This window comes from Carcharhinus amblyrhynchos, chromosome 18, assembly GCF_965287045.1.
Source record: "Carcharhinus amblyrhynchos chromosome 18, sCarAmb.v2.hapA, whole genome shotgun sequence".
NCBI classification, from domain to species: Eukaryota; Metazoa; Chordata; class Chondrichthyes; order Carcharhiniformes; family Carcharhinidae; genus Carcharhinus; species Carcharhinus amblyrhynchos.
This window is the reverse complement of record NC_137341.1, coordinates 21,696,905-21,717,944: the sequence shown is the minus strand read 5'-3', so window position 1 is coordinate 21,717,944 and position 21,040 is coordinate 21,696,905. Positions and strand designations below refer to the sequence as shown.

Sequence of the window (21,040 nt, the reverse complement as noted above, 5' to 3'; positions counted from 1 at the left end):
CTGCATCAGATTGGTGTAGGGGACGGGAGGGGAGGAGGACAGAGAGGGACAGATGTCTGCACATGCGCAATAGCACCCTCTGTTGCTGGCTAGTGACTTAAGCCTCGCTCAAACCCTGAGACTAAGGTCTTGAACTTATGGAATGCTAACTTAGGTATGAGATGTGCATTGGCTAGGATAAGCTGGCAAAGGATACCTGAGGGATTGACAGTGGCTAGGCAATGGCAGACATTTTAAGAACACATGGATGAGCTTCAACAACTGTATATCTCTGTCTGGCTTAAGAGTAAAACTGGGAAGGTGGCAGAACCATGGCTAACGAGGGGAATCAGGGATAGTGTTAAAACCAAAGAGGAGGCAAATAAATTGGCCAGAGAAAGCAGCAAACCTGAGGACTGGAAGAAATTTATATTCCAGCAGACGAGGACAAAGGGTTTAATTCAGAAGGGGAAAATAGAATACGAGAGTAAGCTGGTAGAAAACATAAACTGACTGCAAAAGCTTCTACAGATATGTGAAGAGAAAAAGACTATTGAAGACAAATGTAGGTCCCTTACATTTAGAATCAGATGAATTCATAATGGACAATAGAGATGGCAGACTAGCCGAACAAAAACTTTGGATCCGTCTTCACTAAGGAGGACACAGACAACCATTATCAAAGAAGAAATAGTGAGGCTATTTCTGGAATGGTTTGACCGAGCGGACGCAGCACGTATTCATTAAGGGGAAGTTGTGTTTGGCGAATTTATTGGATTTCTATGAGGTAGACAGAGGGGAACCGGTGGATGTGGTGTTTTTAGATTTCGGAAACGTATTTGATAAGGTGCCTCACAAAAGGTTGCTGCAGAAGGTTAGGGTGCACGGAGTTGGGGGTAAGGTGTTAGCGTGGATAGAGGATTGGCTGTCTAATAAGAAGCAGAGAGTTGGAATCAATGAGTGCTATACTGGTTGGCAGTTGGTGACCAGTGGAGCGCCGCAGGGATCGGTGCTGGGGCCTCAACTGTTTACCATTTACATAGATGACCTGGAGGAGGGGGCTGAGTGGAGGGTGACGAAATTTGCTGATGACACGAAGATGAGTGGAAAAGCAAATTGCGTGGAGGGTGTGGAAAGTCTGCAGAGGGATCTGGATAGGCTGAGCGAGTGGGCGAGGACCTGGCAGATGGAGTACAATGTTAGCAAGTGTGAGGTTATCCACTTTGGTAGAAATAATAGTAGGAGGGATTATTTAAAAAGCGAAAAGCTGCGGCATGCTACGGTGCAGAGGGACCTGGGGGTCCTTGTGCACGAGTCGCAAAAACCCAGTCTGCAGGTGCAGCAGATGATCAAGAAGGCAAATGGAATGTTGGCCTTTATAGCGAGGGGGATAGAATATAAAAGCAGGGAGGTCTTGCTGCAACTGCACAGAGTACCGGTGAGGCCACAGCTGGAGTACTGTGTGCAGTTTTGGTCGCTGCACTTGCGGAAAGATATATTGGCCTCGGGAGTGCAGAGAAGGTTTACTCGGGGATTCACCGGAGATGAGGGTGTTAGCCTATGATGAGAGATTGAATAGACTGGGTCTGTACTCGTTGGAGTTTAGAAGGCTGAGGGGGGAATCTTATAGAGACATATAAGATAATGAAGGGGATAGATAGGGTAGAGGTTGAGAGATTCTTCCCGCTTAGAAAGGATAGCAGGACTAGAGAGCACAGCCTCAAGATGAGGGCGGGGGGGTAGTTTAGATCGGAGTTGAGGAGGAACTTCTTCACTCGAAGGGTGATGAATTTCTGGAATTCTCTGCCTATTGAAGGCTACCTCGCTGAATATATTTAAGTCACGGGTAGATAGGTTTCTGATAGACAAGGGAATTGAGGGTTATGGGGAGAGAGCGGGAAAGTGGAACTGATCCACTTCAGATCAGCCATGATCTTATTGAATGGCAGGGCAGGCTTGAAGGGCTAGATCACCTACTCCTGCTCCTATTTCTTGTGTTCTAATGTACTTATGTTCCAGAAATACTTAGGGGACAGAGTGTCGAGCATGAAGGAGGAACTGAAGGAAATCCTTATTAGTCAGGAAATTGTATTGGGGAAATTGCTGGGATTAAAATCTGATACGTCCCCAGGGTTTGATGCTCTGCATCCCAGGGCACTTGAGGAAGTGGGCCCTAGAAATAGTGGACACATTGGTGATCATTTTACAGCATTCTATAGACTCTGGAAGAGTTCATTGGATTGGAGGGTAGCTAATTGTAACCCCACTTTTTTTATATAAAAAAAGGAGGGAGAGAGAAAACTGGGAATTATGGACCAGTTAGCCTGACATCGGTGGTGGGGAAAATGCTGGAGTCAATTATTAAGAATGTAATAACTGAGCATTTGGAAAGCAGTGACAGGATCAATCCAAGTCAGCATGGATTCATTAAAGGGAAATCATGTTTGACAAATCTTCTGGAATTTTTTGAAAATATGACCAGTGGAGTGGACAAAGGTGAACCAATGAATGTTGTGTATCTGGACTTTCAAAAGGCTTTTGACAGGGTCCCATACAAGAGATTAGTGAACAAAATTAAAGCTCATGGGACTGAGGGTAATGTATTGATGTGGATAGAGAACTGGTTGGCAGACAAAGCAGAGAGTGAGGATAAATGAGTCCTTTTCAGAATGGCAGGCAGTGGCTAGTGCTGAGTTCACTGCTGGGACACCAGATATTCACAATATACATTATTGATTTGGATGAAACAATTGAATGCAGTATCTCCAAATTTGCAGATGACACCAAGCTGGGTGGCAGTGTGTGCTGTGAGGAGGATGCTAAAAGGCTGCTGGTGACTTGGACAGGCTGGCTGATGGGCAAATACTTGGCTAGTGCAATATAATGTGGATAAATGTGAGGTTATTCATTTTGGCAAAAACAGGAAGGAAGATTATTACCTGAATGGCAGCAGCTTAGGAAAAGCGGACCTGCAACGTGACCTAGGTGTCATGATGGAACAGTTGCTGAAGGTTGGCTGGTACAACAGGCAATGAGGATAGCTAATGGCATGCTGGTCTTTAGAGCAAGAGGCTTTGAGTACATGAATTTGGATGTCTTCCTGCAGTTATACATGGCTTTGATGAGGCCATACCTTTGGTATTATTTTGGTTTCCTAGTCTGAGGGAGGACAGCCTTGCTATTAAGGGAGTCCAGCAAAGGTTTGCCAGATTGATTACCGGAATGTCAGAGCTGACGTAGGAAAAAAGACTGGATTGACTGGGCTTGTACTCAGTGGAATTTAGAAGAAAGAAAGGGATCTCATAGAAACATATAAAATCGTGATGGGACTGGACAGGCTAGATGTGGGAAGAATATTTCCGGTGTTGGGGAAGTACAGAACCAGGGTCACAGTCTAAGAATAAGGGACAAGCCATTCAGGACTGAGCTGTGGAAGAACTTCTTCATTCAGAGTTGTGAACTTGCAGAATTCTCTTACCACAGAAAGCTGTTGGGGCCAGTTCGTTAGATATGTTCAAGAGGAAGCTACATGTGGCCCCAGTGGGCAAAGGGATCAAGGGTATGGAGAGAAATCAAGAGTGGGATACTGAAAGTGTGAGATCAGCCCTGATATTGAATGTTGGTGCAACTCAAAGGGCCCAATGGCCTACACTTGCACCTATTTTCTGTGTTTCTAAAAACTCGCCCAAAAAACAGATCTACAACTCTCCTATTTTCACACTACCTGAACACTTAGAATTTTTCTCATAAAAATCCACCCATTAAGTGCCCAAACAGGTATTCTTTAAATGAATCCTTAAAGTGCATGGGGATTAAAGATTACAGGAGGTTGTTCTAGCTCTTAAATGTCTGTGTGTGAGTGTGCATGCAAAAGCTAGCTTACTAACATGATCAACTGGAAGAGAATGGTATATGCGAGTAATTGTTTAGCGAAGTAAGCCTGTCTGGCATTGAACTTCCTCAAAGAGGGTAATTTTTTGCATTATATACGTCTCGAGCAGCTATATTGTACTTGTAGTGTGGTCTGAATAGCATTGGGTGCAGCATTTTGTTCACTGTAGTTGAAGATGATGAAAGCATTTTTATGCGGAGATGGTGGTCCCTTTCATTGCAGTTTTTCCAGCCATGGGAAACCTATGCAGCTGCAGTAGACTTTAATTGCTCAAACTGCAGCATCTCACAGTGCCAGGGACATGTGTTCGATTCCAGCCTTGGGTCACAGTGGAGTTTACACATTCTCCCCGAGTCTGCATAGGTTTCCTCTGGGTGTTCCGGTTTCCCCTATCACTCCAAAGATGTGTAGGTTAAGTTCATTGGCCATGCTAAATTGCCCCTTAGTGTCTGGGGGACTAGCAATATAAATATGGGGGGTTACAGGGGGACCAGGGTGGGATTATTGTCAGTGCAGACTTGATGGGCCAAATGGCCGCCTCCTGCACTGTAGAACTCTATGATCAGAGCTTAATTTAAATATGTTAATGAACTGCTAGCCTCTCCACAGACTGACACCTCAATATCACTGCTGCAAAGAAGGCAGCAGATGTGTGCATGGTGAGTTGTAGAGGATTTGCCATATGTAATACCTCCCACCACCCCAAAACTCAGTCAGAGGCCAAGGATGTAAATTTGAGAACATAGTCTTTAAATGAAAGCTAGATTTTAGCCATACCTTGGTAGTAAACTTGTCAACATCTGCAGACGGGTGTGAATACTACTAATTATTCAGCAAGGAAAGATTTGCTTCTTACAGTAGACAGCCTGCTTATGTCTGTGGTTTTGTTTTCTTGTACTCTTTTTTTTTTAAAAGAGACAATCATTTAGTTTTACCTTGGAGTGAAATAGTCTCCCAAAACAAGGCTTAATAACAAATAAGAAATTGCCCATCCTTTACTGTTGTGTAATTAGATGTGTCGGCTTGCTTGGTTCAGTGATAACATGTATCTGAGTTAGAAAGTTCAGTTCAAACCCTACATCTAGGCTGTCTTTTCACTTGCTGTCAGTAGTGACTGCTGCAGTATCAGAAATGCTAAATGCAGTCCTTCAGATATAATGTTAATATGACACCACATTTTAGATCTTGAATGAGGTCAACTCAAAAGTTATTGTGACATCTTTGTAAGGAAGGAGCTATTTGGTATCCTGGCCAATGTTCATTTGTTAATTAACATCAAACTTGGCTCATTGCATTTTGTGATCTGTGTGTGAATTTGCTTCAAGAATTGCCGCCAAAACTACTGTGACTCCATTTGAAAAGTAGTTCAATAATGCACTTTGGGACACCCTGAGGATAAGCAGGATGCTATATAATTGCAAGTTTCTTCATGTGTAAGAAGCAAATGGCTTGGAATAATTATTAGCAATGTTAAATGCATTAATACCAAAGCAAAATGCTGCATATCTGAAATAAAAACAGAAAATGTTGAATCGACTCAGTAGTTCTGGCAGCATCTGTGGAGAGAGATAGACATTATTTGTTTCTGTCTTCACAGATGCTGCTGGACCTGCTGAGTTTATCCAGCATTTTCTGTTTTTATTACGTTTTAAGGTGGATGACTTTTCATCAGAAAAGATGAAGGTTGCCTTTAACTATCACAGGCCACTCATGAGGTTGGTTTTCTTGCTGGTGTGTGCATCCAATTAACAGTGCAAGCAACACTTGCTGCAAGTAGCAACGACTATAAACTGAAGAAAACAGCCTGAATTTAACAAGCTAACTGCATTGCATGGGATTTGTATCTTTTTTAGTGTTATTCAGTTTAATTCCTGTGGAATCAGTTACATTTGTATAGCAACTAATGTGAAGTCAAACCAGTCTGGATAATTTGCACTTGTATGACAGCTAAATGTCTAAGATGCTGAAAATTCAACACAATAGTTAAAGCAGTAATGCAATAAATGTGACATTTACCTAGCTGTAATCAATCCAAAAATATATTGGGACTAGAATCATAGGCCACTGGTATTTCCAATCTGTAATTTGAGATTATTTCTGTCCAAAATACACTCTAGAGTTACTGTGAATGCAAAAATCATAGTGTTGGTGTTGGGAATGAATGCCAATGCATTTTTTTTTCTGACAAGACCCTACTTCTGTGTTCTTGAGTTTATACCAAAACAGAACCAATCATTTAAAAGCTGCAGTTTCATTTTGCACAAGAGTATTTTCAGTTGCATTGCTAATACATCCTGAAGTCTAAAATCAGCACTGTAATTCTAAAGTGCTTCCTTTTTATTTAGTTCTGTTTCAACTGGACATAGAGGCTGTATTTAGAAGTACAGGGTGTTTGCTTGTTTGGAAAGTCATGGCCGGGTCTAGACAGATTGCGCATACCATATTCTGCTTCAGAATGATTGCCTTTGCATTATCGATTGCTTCACTTTTTCCACAGACATAAGCAGGCTGTCTACTGTAATAAGCACGTCTTTCCCTGCTGAGTAATCAGCAGTATTCACACCTGTCTGCAGATGTTGACAGGTTTATTACCAAAGCATGGACTAAAATCTAGCTTTCATTTAAAAACTGTGTTCTCAAATCTACATCCTTGGCCTCTGACTGAATTTTGGGGTGATGGGAGGTATTACATATGGCAAGTTCTATACAACACACCACACACTTAATTTTTGACTTTCTCCAGATAGCACATATACAATGGCACTACTGAAAAGTCCTGCAAGATTGACTAGCTCTAACTAACTTCATATGTTGTAGTTGATCTGCATTTGTAAAATTTCAAAAACAGTATGCTTCATTATAATAGAGCACAGCTCTACCTATGGCATTTATTGGGGAGCTGTTGTGTCTTTGTCCCGAAGATAATGGTTTTCTTGTTATAATTCCTTTTAGGGTTTCTACTTCTTCAACTCCTGCTTCTTCTGCCTCTCCCTGCACTGAAAAAATTGGAGAACAGCATTTGAGTTTACAAAATTGAGATTTTTATCACATGAACTCTGGTAGAAATTAAGAATGGTCTGGAGGTGTCACTGATTTGAACCAATGCTGTTCATGCTGCAACTTTATCCAGATTTTTTTCTTTGAAATGTTAACTATGATGTCAGCACTTATTTCCCCAATCTTTGTGGTGCTTGTAGAACTATTTCTTGTGTTTCCCCACCATTATCTTTACAGGTTGAACCTGTTACACTCGAACTGTTAACAGTTCTCAGGTGATGTCATACCTTGTAAGAGCTGTTTAAGAATACTTTCTCAATTATCCATTCCAATTCATTGGTTGATATATTTTAGCTGCAATTTCAACTATTGATTATTTTTCCAAAATCATCTTGTTAATTTTGTGATCACGTTTCACCAAATCACATTTGTATGGGAAATGTTTTAAAGTTGAGCATTTTGAACTGTTTTTGTTCAATAAATTTATCTTCAGTGCCTATATAACAACAAACATCAAAAGTAACAAAGGATACTACAGTAAACTTATCACTGAGGCATTTGTTGGATTCACAGTATTGACTTCCATTTCACCTGCAGCTTTCCACTATGCTGGATCTATGAAGTGCACCCAAGTGAGCATGCTCGTGGGAAAGATGGAAATGCAGGGTGAAATGTCATACATGCATACAATTTATGGCACACAGGTGGAGTTTACTCATGGTGTGATTTTATTCGGGTTGGGGGCTGAAAAGGCTCTTTTACATTGTTCAATCTTGGTCTGACTACATAGAAGATGCTCATTCAAAGATGATAGCAAGCCTAGATTGTGCTTTAAGAAAGGGAGAGCACATTAACAAATCGGGCCCAGTAACTCAGATTGAATTTAGTATTTTAGGCAAATATAACTTCCTAGGAATAGGCTGTTGAAACTATCCCACCATTCAGTGAGATCATAGCCTTCTAAATTTCACTTCCGAAAGGTCTGGCTCTAATTTTTGTTACTATACTTGACAACTAGTGGAAGCACTTTATTCCAATTTACCCTACCTGTTCCTTTTATACCTTGACATCTTTGATCAAATCACTCCTTAACCTTCAAATTTCAGGAGATGTAGCACTAGTTTAAATATTCTGTGCTTGTAATTTTGATCCTGGAGTTGATCTTGATCTGTAATTCTCATCAGACAATGCTGCATTGTCATCAAAGCCAAAAGATCGTTCCTAAGATGTGGGGCCTAAAACTGCTCATAATTGTTCAGGTGTAACCTGACCAGAGTTTTCTACGACTGAAGCATGACTTTTTACTCTCTTGTATTTTTGTCCTCTAGATATAAAAGCCAGCATTCCAATAGCCTTTTTAAATATATTCTATATCATTTATATCAATTTAATATGCCTGAACCCCAAAGTCTCTTAGTGTTTCAAAATGTTTTTAGCTTTTCACCTTTTGGAAAGCACGCTATAATAACCGTTTAGCTGCATGTGGATGACCTCATGTTTATCCAAGTTAAAATCCAGCCTATTTTCTAGAATGGGTGTCATGGTGTGTCAGGTGCTCAGTCTCCAAATGGGTGTTGTAAAGGAAGAGATTGACTCTGGTAAAAAAAAACCAGCAGTCAAATTGACCTGGTTTCTATCTCTTGTTTGCTGTGGTGGCAACTCGCGATATACGTGAAAGTGGCATTAGTACCTTATTTTACTTTTATTTGGCTGTAACTTTTAGAAGATCAGTCTGACGTACCATGTCTCACCCTGAATGATTGTGGTACAGGCAAATTTGGTGATCACTCATTGTGTTATTGAAATTGTATGCATAGTTATAGTGCCTTTTCCCATGTGATTGGCATAGGTGACAAAAAGCATTGTATAACTGAAGCAACTTTCTTTTCATTAGGTGTGGAGGGAACAAAAAGGTTATTTTACAGTTTTCAATCTTAGTCATCTGCGTAACACATGCTCATTTGTAGATGATGGCATTCATAGATTGTGTTTTAAAACTGGTGATAGCACATTAACAAATTTGGCCCTATGTTTAAAATATAATATTATCTCGAACCTTGCATGTATTGGTGTTACCACCTTCTACAATTTTGGTGGTTTTTGAAGTAAATATCTCCGGTGATATATCTGTTTTTCTCTTTAGTGAGACTGGCTGTTTTTATTGGGAGCTTCTATGACTATGATTCTATGACATCATAGTTTTAATTTTTGACCTTTAATTCTGATTCTATTTACAACAAGATATCCAGCATAACTGACTGGTTTTTGTCCAATATAAGTTAGTCCAGTGTTATGATCTCAGTTTTTGTTATATTTTGGTGGGAAGATCCCAGACTGGAACCTTGGTTCAAAGATCATAACTGTTTTAGAAAATGTGGAGGAATAGTGTCACAGGAATGTCAGTGAACTTTCAACAATGAAAAGCATTTATTAACCATGGAAAGTTTTGACTACAATCCTCCCTCAGCCACCATCCCCGACACACACACACACACACACACACACACACACACACACACACACACACACACACACACACACACACACTCTTCACAAATGTACACTGATTTTAAGGATAATATAGGTTACACAATATAACTTGTGCTATTATATTCTCAGTAAACCCACTCCCTGTAGCCCAACAGGCTGACTGGTCAGAAAACACCCCATTCTGAAAGCAAGTGGCAGATGCTAGTCAATCAATCTTCTGTGGATTTCTCCTCAAGTTCCCCCAAGTTGATTTGTCATGAGTATTTCCAAATTCCACTCTCAAAATACACACTTTAAAATTTTTTTTCGACCAATGCTTTCTTTCATCGTGTTTTCATCAAGGACCCACCTTCAGGTTTTCCAACTCTCCTCTCTAATGAGGCTTTCTCTGAGCTGTTTTAATAGGATCCACCTCGAGGTTTTTCAGTTCTTTTCAGGCTTCATTTGTTTTGAGTGCTACTCTGTAGATCCAGCCACCAATTGCTGCACAATTACTTCAACTATCATTTCACAGGCTGTAGTACAATATCACAAACCTTAGAATCACTTCAGGTATCTTTCTGGCTTCTCAATAGCCAACCTCTCAACTTTACCTGTGATTTTGATGAAATACCCTTTTCCAGTTTCTTCTGCTCCTTTAACTTCAGGCTTGTTGCTAGCTCTGGCATGTGTTCCCTTGTCCCTTTCTCCATTTGTATGGCTTTTCTTCCAGCAAGGTTGTGAGCAAAGTTTTTACTCTCTCTGCTAAGCTCCTTCTAGAATCCCGACAATGCAGAAAGAGGCCATTTGACCCATCGAGTCTGCACTGACCCTCCAACACAGCATCGTAACCTGCCTCCTGTGCTATTCCCATAACCTCATTTACTGCACTAATCCTGCTAACCTATACATCCTGGGACACTAAGGGGCAACTTAACATGACCAATCCATCTAACCTACACGGGAGGAAACCAGAGCACCTGGATTTTGGCTATTTGGCCTTTTTGGCTTCCAGCTAAAACTACACACAAAAAGGTCTTTTCCCTAAAAGTGGCTCCTGATTGCTAAGCAACATTTCATTCTTCCCCAAGCTCACGTCTATTTTCCCCATCATAAACTCTGTCAGCACAGTAGAAACAGAGGTTGAACTGAAACCAAAACCCTCATACATGTGAACACCTTTTGTTTAACATGGACCTAACTAGAGTTGTACCCTTCTGTACACACAAATACTAGATTAAATCACTTAAATCTATGTTATTTCTAATATTTAACAGTAGAACTAGAGATCACTTAAACCTACCTCTGATTCCTGAGTTTCCTTAGAAATGCCAACTGGACCATTTAATGTGTTAGTGATAGTTTCACTTTCTGTGATACTGAGATTGCAGAAGTCTAGGTAACTTCTGGGAAACTAAAATGCATGACAGTTTGTGGGTTGGCCCACTGACCACACACTGGTTTAATCCTGATTCAGTTTTGAATTCAATTAATTGTGGAAGTTTTTGACTATCGCATTCAAGGAGGAATGGACAACTTGATTCCCAGGATGAGTGATTTGTTCTGACTCCTGTATTGACTGAACATAGTAAATTTCTTTAACAATGGATTATTAAAATATGCTTAATTAAAAACTAGATTTTAATTTTTTGAGTTCGCTGGCTAGATCAGCATTAATTGCCCACCCCTAATTGCCCATCCCTAATTGCCCTTAAAGATAATGGTGAGCTACCACCCTGAATTGCTGCAGTCTATGTGGTGTTGGTATACCGGAGTGCTGTTAGGGAAAGAGTTCCAGAAATTTGACCCAAGGACAGTGAACAAACGGTGATATATTTCCAAGTGAGGATGGTGTGTGACTTGGAGGGGAACTTGAGGGTTCACGTGTCTGCTATCCTTGTCCTTCTAAATGGTAGCAGTCGTAGGTACAGACAATGATATCCAAGAAGGCATGGCATGATGAGTTTCTTCATTGCATCTTATAGATGTTACGCACTGCTGCCACTGTATGTCAGGAGTGGAGGGAGTTAATGTTTTGGATGGGTTACCAATCAAGGGGGCTGCTTAGTCTGGATGGTGTCAGGCTTCTTGAGTGTTATTGGAACTGTGCTTATCAAGGCAAGTGGAAAATATTCCATCTCACTCCTGACTTGTGCCTTGTATATAGTTAACAGGCTTTGGGAGTCAGAAAGTGAGTTACTCACTGCAGAATTCCTAGCTTCTGATCTGCTGTAATAGTCACAGCATTTACACGACAAGTCAGTTGAGTTTCTAGCCAGTGGTAAGCACCAGGTGTTTGTTTTTGGTGGGAGATTCAGTAATGGCAATATCCTTGAATAGCAAGGGGCGATGGTTAAATTCCCTCTTGTTGCATATGGTCATTGCTTGGGACTTGACTGACACAAATGTTATTTGCCACTTATCAGTCCAAACCTGGATATTGTCCAGATCTTGCAGCATTTGGACATGGACTACAGTATCTGAGCAGTTGGTGCTTACCATTGTGCAATCATCATTAAAATCCCAATTTCTGACTTTCTGATGGTGAGAAGATAATTAATAATGGAGCAGAGGATGGTTGGGCTTTTGACACTATCCAGAGAAATTCCTCTGGGTACTGATGCCAACAACCACAACCATCTTTCTTTGTGACAGATATGGCTCCAACCAGGAGAGTTTTTTTCTCCGATTCCCGTTTGACTCCTGGCATGACGGTAATAATAGAGTGGGGGGTGTGCCAGGCCATGAGGCTACAGATTGTGGTTGAGTATACAATTCTGCTGTTGATGGCCCACAGTATCTCCTGGATGCCCAGTCTTTCAGTTGCTAGATCTGTTTGAAGTCTATTCCACTTGGCAAAATGATAGTACCACACAACACAATAGAGATTATTTTCTCTGTAAAGATGGAACTTTGTCTCCACAAGGACTGTGCAGTAGTCACTCCTACTGATACTGTCATGGACTGAAGCATCTACAGCATGTAGGTTGATGAGGATCTGGAGTCACGTAGGCCAGACCAGATCAAGAGGACAAATTTCACACAGTGAATCTGATTGACAATGATTTTGTGATGATCATTAGACTTTTAATTCCACGTTTTTTTATTGATTGAATGGCCAATCTGAGATTTGAACCAGGGTCTTCAGAGCATTACCCTGGGTCTCTGGATTACTAGTCCAGTGAAAATATCACTATGCCACAGCCTCTTCTACTGACACATTTCAGTGAGCTATAAAAGCACTTGATGACTAACTAGGGCTGCTGATTTATAGTAGTTGTTGAATAAGTAGATTAATTTCTTATTGTTTCCGTGAAAATCCAAACCATCAATCTTGGCTATTTCTTGTATATTTCCTGTTTTTGATTCAACTTTTATCAGTAATAAAGTATATTCCTGTCAGATTACCTGTGGTATCTAAAACAAGAGTTCTCACAAATAAATTAAATTGATATCTGATCACAAACCAATTACCTGAACATTGAAATTATGTATGGGAAAGTGACTAAAATGTGTACTGTTCTGTGGTTTCCAGGGTAATCACTAGGGCTATTTGTGTGAGACGTAGAGGATTTCCTTTGTAATTTCTGCATTGTGTGCAGATCCATGTACACATTTAGACAATAGCTGGAAGCTCAGTAATTGTTAAATGCTTTTTGCTGTCAGAGATTTTGGAGTGGCTCAAAAGTCCCAAGGTTCCCTTCTGCCTGTTCCAGTAAAGTCAACCATTTGGGCGTTATAATTTTATGTTGGTGGGCATTAACAGGGGATTCACTTGTGCCTTTGTAAATAGGAGTAGATTGAAGCAGCTTACTTGGATAGGAGGGGCAGCTTTGTAATGTGTATCTTTGTAAATAAATGCTTACAAAAAAGGTTTCTAAATAATGGCACGTTCTGGAATGGAACATGGTAGCAGAGAACAGCTGCCTGAAAGTAAAAATTTAATAACCAAAACACTTGGCTCAGAAGAGTGAAGTCTTGGAGCGTTGAAAAGGACAAAGTAGGAAAACGTGAAAGACATTTATGTTTTGAAGAAGTTGAGTTCAAAGAGGACAATGGAATCTGAGATGAAAAGAGAAAAAGATATTTAAGAAAACATGCTTAGCTGGATTGTGGTTGCTGTGTAGGGGAAATGGACACTGGATGTATTTGCGAAGAAGGTGTGAAAGTTGTGAATTTGAAACAACCAGCTAGTTTCAAGTCAGAAAAGTCTGTTTTTCAGAAAACACTTTGTTTCTGAACCTTTATTTTGGATTTTCACATTATTCATCCAATGCTTCTACTCTAATTTGGTATTCCAATTCTCTTCCCGCACCTAGTGGTACACCTAAGGCAGTTTTTTTGTTTCCATAGCTAGTAACTCCCAGAACAAATCGCTGGTCTGTTGCCACCATGAAGTGCACTCAAACCCGTAGCTTCAGGTTCTGAGGCAGGGATACAATGTATTGTACCACAAGACCTCCATGTTGTATGGAATGCCTTTTATTAAAGTGAAAACACTTCTTTGCTTTGGGCAATATTAATGGATTTTTATAATTAAAATCTATGAGGGAGTTGTTGCCAAGAAGGCAGTTTACTTGTGTAGTTTGCCCAAGTGTTTTCTTTTGGGGATTGTTCTGTAAAATTGCTTTAACAGTGTGTAACTTTAATCTTCTGCGCGCAAGTGTTTTGGTTACTAAATCTTTTAATTTTTAAAGATCCTAATGGTCTTATAGGAGCCCTACATTCTTGAGGTCAGTAGGTTTTCCTCCTTGTTTATGATCAGTGAGACAAGTTTCCCTCTGAAATCTGGTTTGTTCAGCAAATAACATCTGTTCTGGTCACAACAATCGCCTGGATCGTTATGCCAAGATCCACTTGTCCCATTACCAATTGCCCGATGGTGGTTGCACTACACTGTTAGCACGCAGACAAGTACAGTCAACCTCAATATTAATGACAACACAGAGATGAACTTTGCCCAGACAAGGTAGTGGTCCAAAAGCAGGAATGAGTCAAGAGCCAGTGGAACACAGATGTATGCCAGAGAAATTTAAAGGCAGTCAATTCTGGACCCCCCTCCTCTGGACAATTCTAGGAAGTAGAAATGATAGAATTAAGGTGGAGATTCTGCCAGGCATCCACCAAATCATAGGACCCCATCTGGTCCCCCAAGTTGAAGATGCCTTTGAAATCCGCCATACCATTGAAGATGATGCATTCACCAAAGACAAGAAAACAAACACTTCTGCAAAGAAGTGCACATGCTCCATTATCAGTCTGGGACATGTATACGTTGAAGTGACATGAAAGAGACCTAACAGATTCCTCAATCTCTTGCATGTTAAGGAAGGGAAGCCCTGTGGGAAGCCCTGTAGGAAGCTCACACAGTTCTGGCAGACGAGGCTATATGGAAAGGCAAGGAGGGGTCTGCAGGAGGCAACTTTCCTCCAATTCTGCCCAATGGTTATCTTGCAGACCCTCTATTTTCAGCCGGAGATCTTTATGGTCAAGGACCCTGTGCCAGGCCATTTGCTCCATCTCAGCTTCTGGCTGGGGTCATGTCACTTCAATATGTAGATTTCCTAGACTGATGATGAGTATGTGCACTTCTTTGCAGAAGTGTTTGCTTTCTTGTCTTCCGTGAATGCATCATCTTCAGTGGTACGGCGGACTTCCTCTGCATCTTCAAGTTGAGGGATCAGATGGGCTCCTATGATTTGGTGGGGGTCTGACAAAATCTCCACCTCAGTTCTATAATTTCTACTTACAGAATTGACTACCTTTAAATTTCTCCAGCATACATCCCCTGTGTTCCACTTGATTTATTCCTGTGTTTGGACCATTACTCTGTGGATGAAGCTCAACTCCTTGAGGGCTGTGTCTGAATGCTGGCATTTTAACAACCTGCTACTGCAGGAAAATATATTCTGGCATTTTTCCATTGATTCTGTGATGACTGAAGAAGGAAACAGGGAGGCAAAGCCTCCTTGAGCCAATGGTAGGATGTTGGCACGGCCCACATCCATATCTTCCATCAGGAGTATGTGAGGGAATCAATTGGGGAATGGAAAGCTAAGGACAAGTAGGTGAAGCAGAAGATGGGAATATTATTTCTATATTAATTGTTTGCATGTGATTGACATTAACTGGGGATTCACTTGTTCCTGGGAATGGGAACAATGTGAAATTGTGGCTATTGGGTAAAGAGGCACACGTTTGTAATATGTATCTGTCAATAAATGTCTATTTAAAAAAATAGTCCAGACTGACTCCTCTGGTTTTTTCCTTTCCATCTGATTTTCTGGATTTTAACATGGCGTTATGCTATGGTTGTGGGAGCTGAGACAGGGAATTGGGTCCTTTTTGTAATTTTTTTGAACTGAGTAACTTTTGAGAATTGAATACTTTGAAACTTGTATAGCTTAAAGGCGTGTTTTGTGGATAGGATCAACAGTTTTCCACATAGTCTCGAATACGCTGCAGAGAACCCCTCATTACTCCACAGCGTTTTCTCAGTAAATTTTAAAGAATTTATTTGAAAGCTGATTTTCAACATCATCCTAGCTCTTGTACAGGTTGTAACTGACAGCTTAACACTTACTGTACTTAGCAGATTTATTTTTAAAGGGCTTTCACTGACTACACAGCAAGTATCCCTTAGTGTGTGTATTTTAAGTGATACTTTTTTCTTGACATCCTGTGTGACGGTGGTAGTTTTGCTTTAAATGCTGATGGCACCACAGGAATAAGTTTATAGATTTGACTATATGTAACTTTTGACACAGAACCAGGAACAAAACTTTGCCCTAAGAACAAAACTTGATCACTGTCTATCAAGGAGAATCATGAATTTCCAGGTATTAATGGATTTGATTGGGGTGGAATTGGGGTGAAAGTATGAATGTCAAAGGTGGAAGGGAAAGAGTCCACATTTGAGGCAGCTGTGCATGTAAAGTGAAAGGGAAGGGGTATTTGTGTAACCAGACTTCCTTATGATCCTGTGAACTTAGCAGACAATCCTAATCACTTGTACTTTTATATTTCAGAGCTGAGAAAACCGAGGTACTAAGTGAGGACCTTCTGCAGGTAAAGCATCTCGTTTTGATTGTGTTTTGAGAATTGGAATTCCAGGTGTCAGGTAACTGGACACATTTGCCCAACATTGAGAATAGCATTAAAAGCTTGCTGAATCTGAGGAAAGGGCCTCAGTGTAGATACAAACATTTGTTCAAATATATGATTAAGCACACTTATGAAAGTCATGATTTTCCTATAGTATCCTATATCCTATATTATCCTATATTTCCTACATTGTGTGTATGTATATATTTATGTCTGTATATATTTGAGGCAAAATTAAAAATATGTGGGCACATGAGAGAGATATTCTTCTTTTGTCATGGAGGAAAGCCTGGATTCTGGATATTTGAAAGCATTGACCCCTTTGGCTGATGGAGTTAGGATGATAAATAGTTAATTTTATTACTACCAATTTTGTTATTCCATTTTATAGTACTAGATGGTTAATGTCTTCCATGTACAGCCTAGACATTGCCCTTTCAGATGCCAGATTTTGCTTAGCTCACTTGATTGGTAGCCCTGAATGTCCATGGGAAATGCGAACTGAAAAGCAACTTATCATAAATGTAATGCAACATCTGAAGAATGTGGCATTTACTGGAGTAAGCAAATAAATTGGGTGAAGGAAGGTTGATGTAATTAGTTTGTTGCCTCCTTCCAGATATTGCATGGTTCTTGTATCTATGATGCAGTTGCCAACCTAGAAAATAACCAAAAACTGGAATGCATCTCATTTGGTCTCATTATGAAACCCAAGTTACCCCTTAATCTTGAGCACACAGATTGGAAATTCCAAGTTCTCATGGATCTTGGACAGGGAGAGGTTCCAAAAGGGGCGAAGACAGGATACAGGAAGGCTTCCAGTTAAGTAAAAAGAAAGAAACAATGAAAGGAAAGTGGGGAGAAGACATTCAAGAGAGCTGGGGCAATGGCACCACTTTGGAGCAGTAGTGTTCTGTTTGGCATAGCCTAAGATCTGAAGCTGTGCCTACAATTTTGTGCTTGGATGTATACTTGAGAATGCAAGGGAACAGAATCTCATAAGATTGAAACCCTTGAGATGGGCCTTTGTTGATGCTATCCAAGTCTGGTCATTGAAGAGGGCTCGGGAGTAACCCAAGAAGGCAGCTGAAGATTGGTGACCCTGTGCTGCAGGCTTTTGAGGGTAGAGGTACTGCTTTTGGGGCAATAGTGTTCTGCTTCCCCCCCCACACACACTTTGTTTCTGTCATTACTTTGTTCGCGTCCCCTCCAAACTTTCTACATTCAGCCTGGCACTATACGCATTGCCAACCTGAGATCTGTCATAAGCATTTTTCCTCTTGGGGGGGAAACTCAGCAAGTTTTGACTTTGTTTGTCCCAACTTTGTTTGTTGTTTTAATGTACCTTAATCGGTGCTGACGTGATGGGCTAAAGGGTCTTTTTCTGTGCTGTACACCTCTGTGCTATCTTTTTAGTCTTTATACATAGAGAGGAAATTAAGAAGTATAAGTTTAGAATTTTCCTCGGATCCTCATGATTTTAACAGTTTGAAATTTTGATGCAACTTTTTGTATTGTAATGTATGTCACTTTTAAATGGAAATTTTGGCATAACTCACTGAGAGGAGGGTTAGTGTAAACTTCAGCGTAACTTGCTGCTTTTGGAACTTTCCAGATGGCTTTATGAAAAACAGTTGTACTATGAAAGAAGCTGTAAAATCACTTTAATTTCTCTGTATGACTTCTAAATGAGGGACATTTGTAATGAGCTTCTCTGTAACTAAAATCCATTGGGAATTGGATTATCCTGTGGAAAATGTATTTTGCACATGGTTTCCAAGCAATCATTTCTGTGGACTTCTGATGAAATCATTGTTTAATTTAGTTCTGTATTGTTCTGTGAACTTGTTTTCATTTGCAATTATAGTTTGCAAGAATCCTCCCTCTTACAGTAACAATCGCATTTTTATCTAGCTGCACTTTTAATTCACAGATTGAAGTGCAAAGTCTACACATTGGCAGGAAAATTCTACTTGAGTTGTTAGCAGTTTGTTACTAGCACTAATTAATAATTGAAGATATATGACCACACTCATATATACTTGTACACAATTTTGAATAATTGAATACAATGTAAAGTGAATGGAGGCCCCAGTTGAATTTTACTGAACAACCCACAGTGACCTAAAATACACATATAGGACATTATTTGGTTCTGGTTTTCAGAATCAGTTTTGAAATGCTGACTTATATGGAAGTTCCATTTTTTTAAAAAATGTGCCAATATAAATAGGAAACTATGCAGTTATGTATGAGCTGTCTCCAGAATATTCACAATGTCATTTTAAAAATAAGGTTGAAGATGAGCTATGTTTTCAGGGTGCTTTAAATATCCTCAATGGTTTCAATGCACAGAATAGTCTCAAAGCACTATATTGAACACTTTTCCCCACTCCTATCCTAAAACTATCGTTTCTTGCTATTTCAACAGGCACAAATGCCATCTGTCCTTCACCTTGGTGACCATTCTCATCCATAGATTCATTTAGTATAGAATTAAATAGTTGCTTATGAAAAGGAAATATGCAAGACCACAGAAGGTGAACAGAAATGTTATGTTAGATTGAATGAAGAAATACACTTGAGCAGACCTGATTGGCAGAATGGGCCATTCTGTACTGTTTTTCTGAACTGATTTTTTTGTTCTTGGGATGTGAACATTGCCAAAATTTGTTGCCCATTGCTACATGCCCTTAAAAAGGTGGTGGTGAGCCGCAATTCATGTTAGATAATGAGTTCCAAGATCTTGACCCAGCAATGGCGAAGGAACGGTGACATAGTTCCAAGCCGGGCTGCTGTTTGACTAATTTGTGTTAAGAATGCAGAAGTCAGTAGGCCATTGAAGCATAGAGAATACCATAGCTGACAATCACCAACAGAACAGGAACTTTGACAAAACCCTATCTTAGGGGAAGTGAGACCAATCATTTTTGCAGCAGAAACTGGCCTGCCAGAGGTAACATAACTCAACATTGACTAGGAATAGAGTCTAGGACCAGATTCTCATCATCATCCCTTGCACCAAGCATTTTCAGTGTGAATCACTTGGCTGAATTAAATAGTTAACCCCCATTTTCTAATTTTCTTTTAATTCATCAGATATTGACCTCTGTCCGCAGAATATCTTCGCTAAAAGTCTGTTAGAAAATTATTCTGGAAGTCTGAAGAAAATCGAATATTCCTAATTTAGTAACTGAAAAAAAAATACATGTTCAATTGCATTTCCTTTTTTTTAAACCTCCCCCCTTTAATGATTAGTCTCCTGACTTCAAATAACACTTTAAAATGATAGCAATCTTTTTACATTGAGAGTAACAAGGAACTGAATGGTACATAGTTGTTCCAATATAGATTAATTTATAAATCTGTAGCAATCTTCATATACAGAACAATTGGCAACATGATAGACATTAGCGAGTAGGAGGAGGTGACAGGATGACCATTTAGACTCGGCTTACTGTAGGTGCACCCATAGTGCTGTTAGGGATGGGAGTGCAATGGGACATAAGTCAGGAAGAAATCAGAGATACTGAGAGGCAAGAATTGGAGAGATTTTAGAATAAGAATTTAGTAAATTATCTGGGGTGTAAAAGCCAATGGAGCTTGCAAAGGGAGGTGGTGTGACCAGGAACATGGACTGTGGTGTTGTGTGTATTTTGATTTGAAAAATGTCTTCTGCAGGCTTTCACTAATGTGCAAGCCTTTAGGGCAGGATGGTCTTTAAAACATGCTGCTCAATTGTACTTGAATATCTTGTCGTGGGGATTGTCAATCTCTGTTCCTTCTTCCCAAATGAAAGAGTATAGTTGGAACTGGCAAAGAAAATGCCAATAGGCAAGATAGTCTGATTCCCCTTAGCTGTTTTCGGTGGTGCATGTTCGTTGGTGACGGGATAGAACATAGAACACTACAGCACAAACAGGCCCTTCGGCCCACGAGTTGCGCCGATCATATCAACTCCTATCTATAACCCCCAATCCCATAAAACCCCATATACTCATCCAGAAGTCTTTTAAAAGACCCCAGCGAGTTCGCCTCCACCACCACTGACGGCAGCCGATTCCATTCACTCACCACCCTCTGAGTGAAAAACTTACCCTAACATCACTTCTGTACTTTCCTCCCCGCACCTTAAACCTGTGTCCTATCGTAGCGACCATTTCAACCCGGGGAAATAGCCTCTGAGAATCCACCCTATCTATTCCTCTCAACATTTTATAAACCTCTATCAGGTCGCCTCTCAACCTACGTCTCTCCAGGGAAAAGAGACCCAGTTCCCTCAACCTAACTTCATAAGGCGTGCCTCCCAGTCCAGGCAACATCCTTGTAAATCTCCTCTGTACCCTTTCAATAGCTTCTACGTCTTTCCTATAGTGAGGCGACCAGAACTGCGCACAGTACTCCAAATGAGGCCTGACAAGGGTCTTGTAAAGTTGCAGCATTACCTCCCGACTCCTAAACTCAATCCCTCGATTTATGAAGGCCAGTACACCATACGCCTTCTTGACCACCTCTTCCACCTGCGAGGCCGATTTAAGAGTCCTGTGGACCCGGACCCCAAGATCCTTCTGCTCCTCAACACTACCAAGACTCCTGCCC

At 40.4% G+C, this 21,040-nt stretch overlaps 1 protein-coding gene across 6 annotated transcripts in view; it reads left to right on the top strand.

Moving 5' to 3' along the window:
• Positions 1-21,040, top strand: part of arhgap17a (Rho GTPase activating protein 17a) — a 156,062-nt gene that overhangs the window by 54,293 nt on the left and 80,729 nt on the right. For all 6 annotated transcript variants that reach the window (XM_080206524.1, XM_080206525.1, XM_080206529.1 and 3 more), the window contains exon 2: positions 16,366-16,405. In XM_080206524.1, coding sequence (XP_080062650.1) covers positions 16,366-16,405 — 40 coding nt within the window. The remainder of the gene's footprint in view (positions 1-16,365; positions 16,406-21,040) is intronic.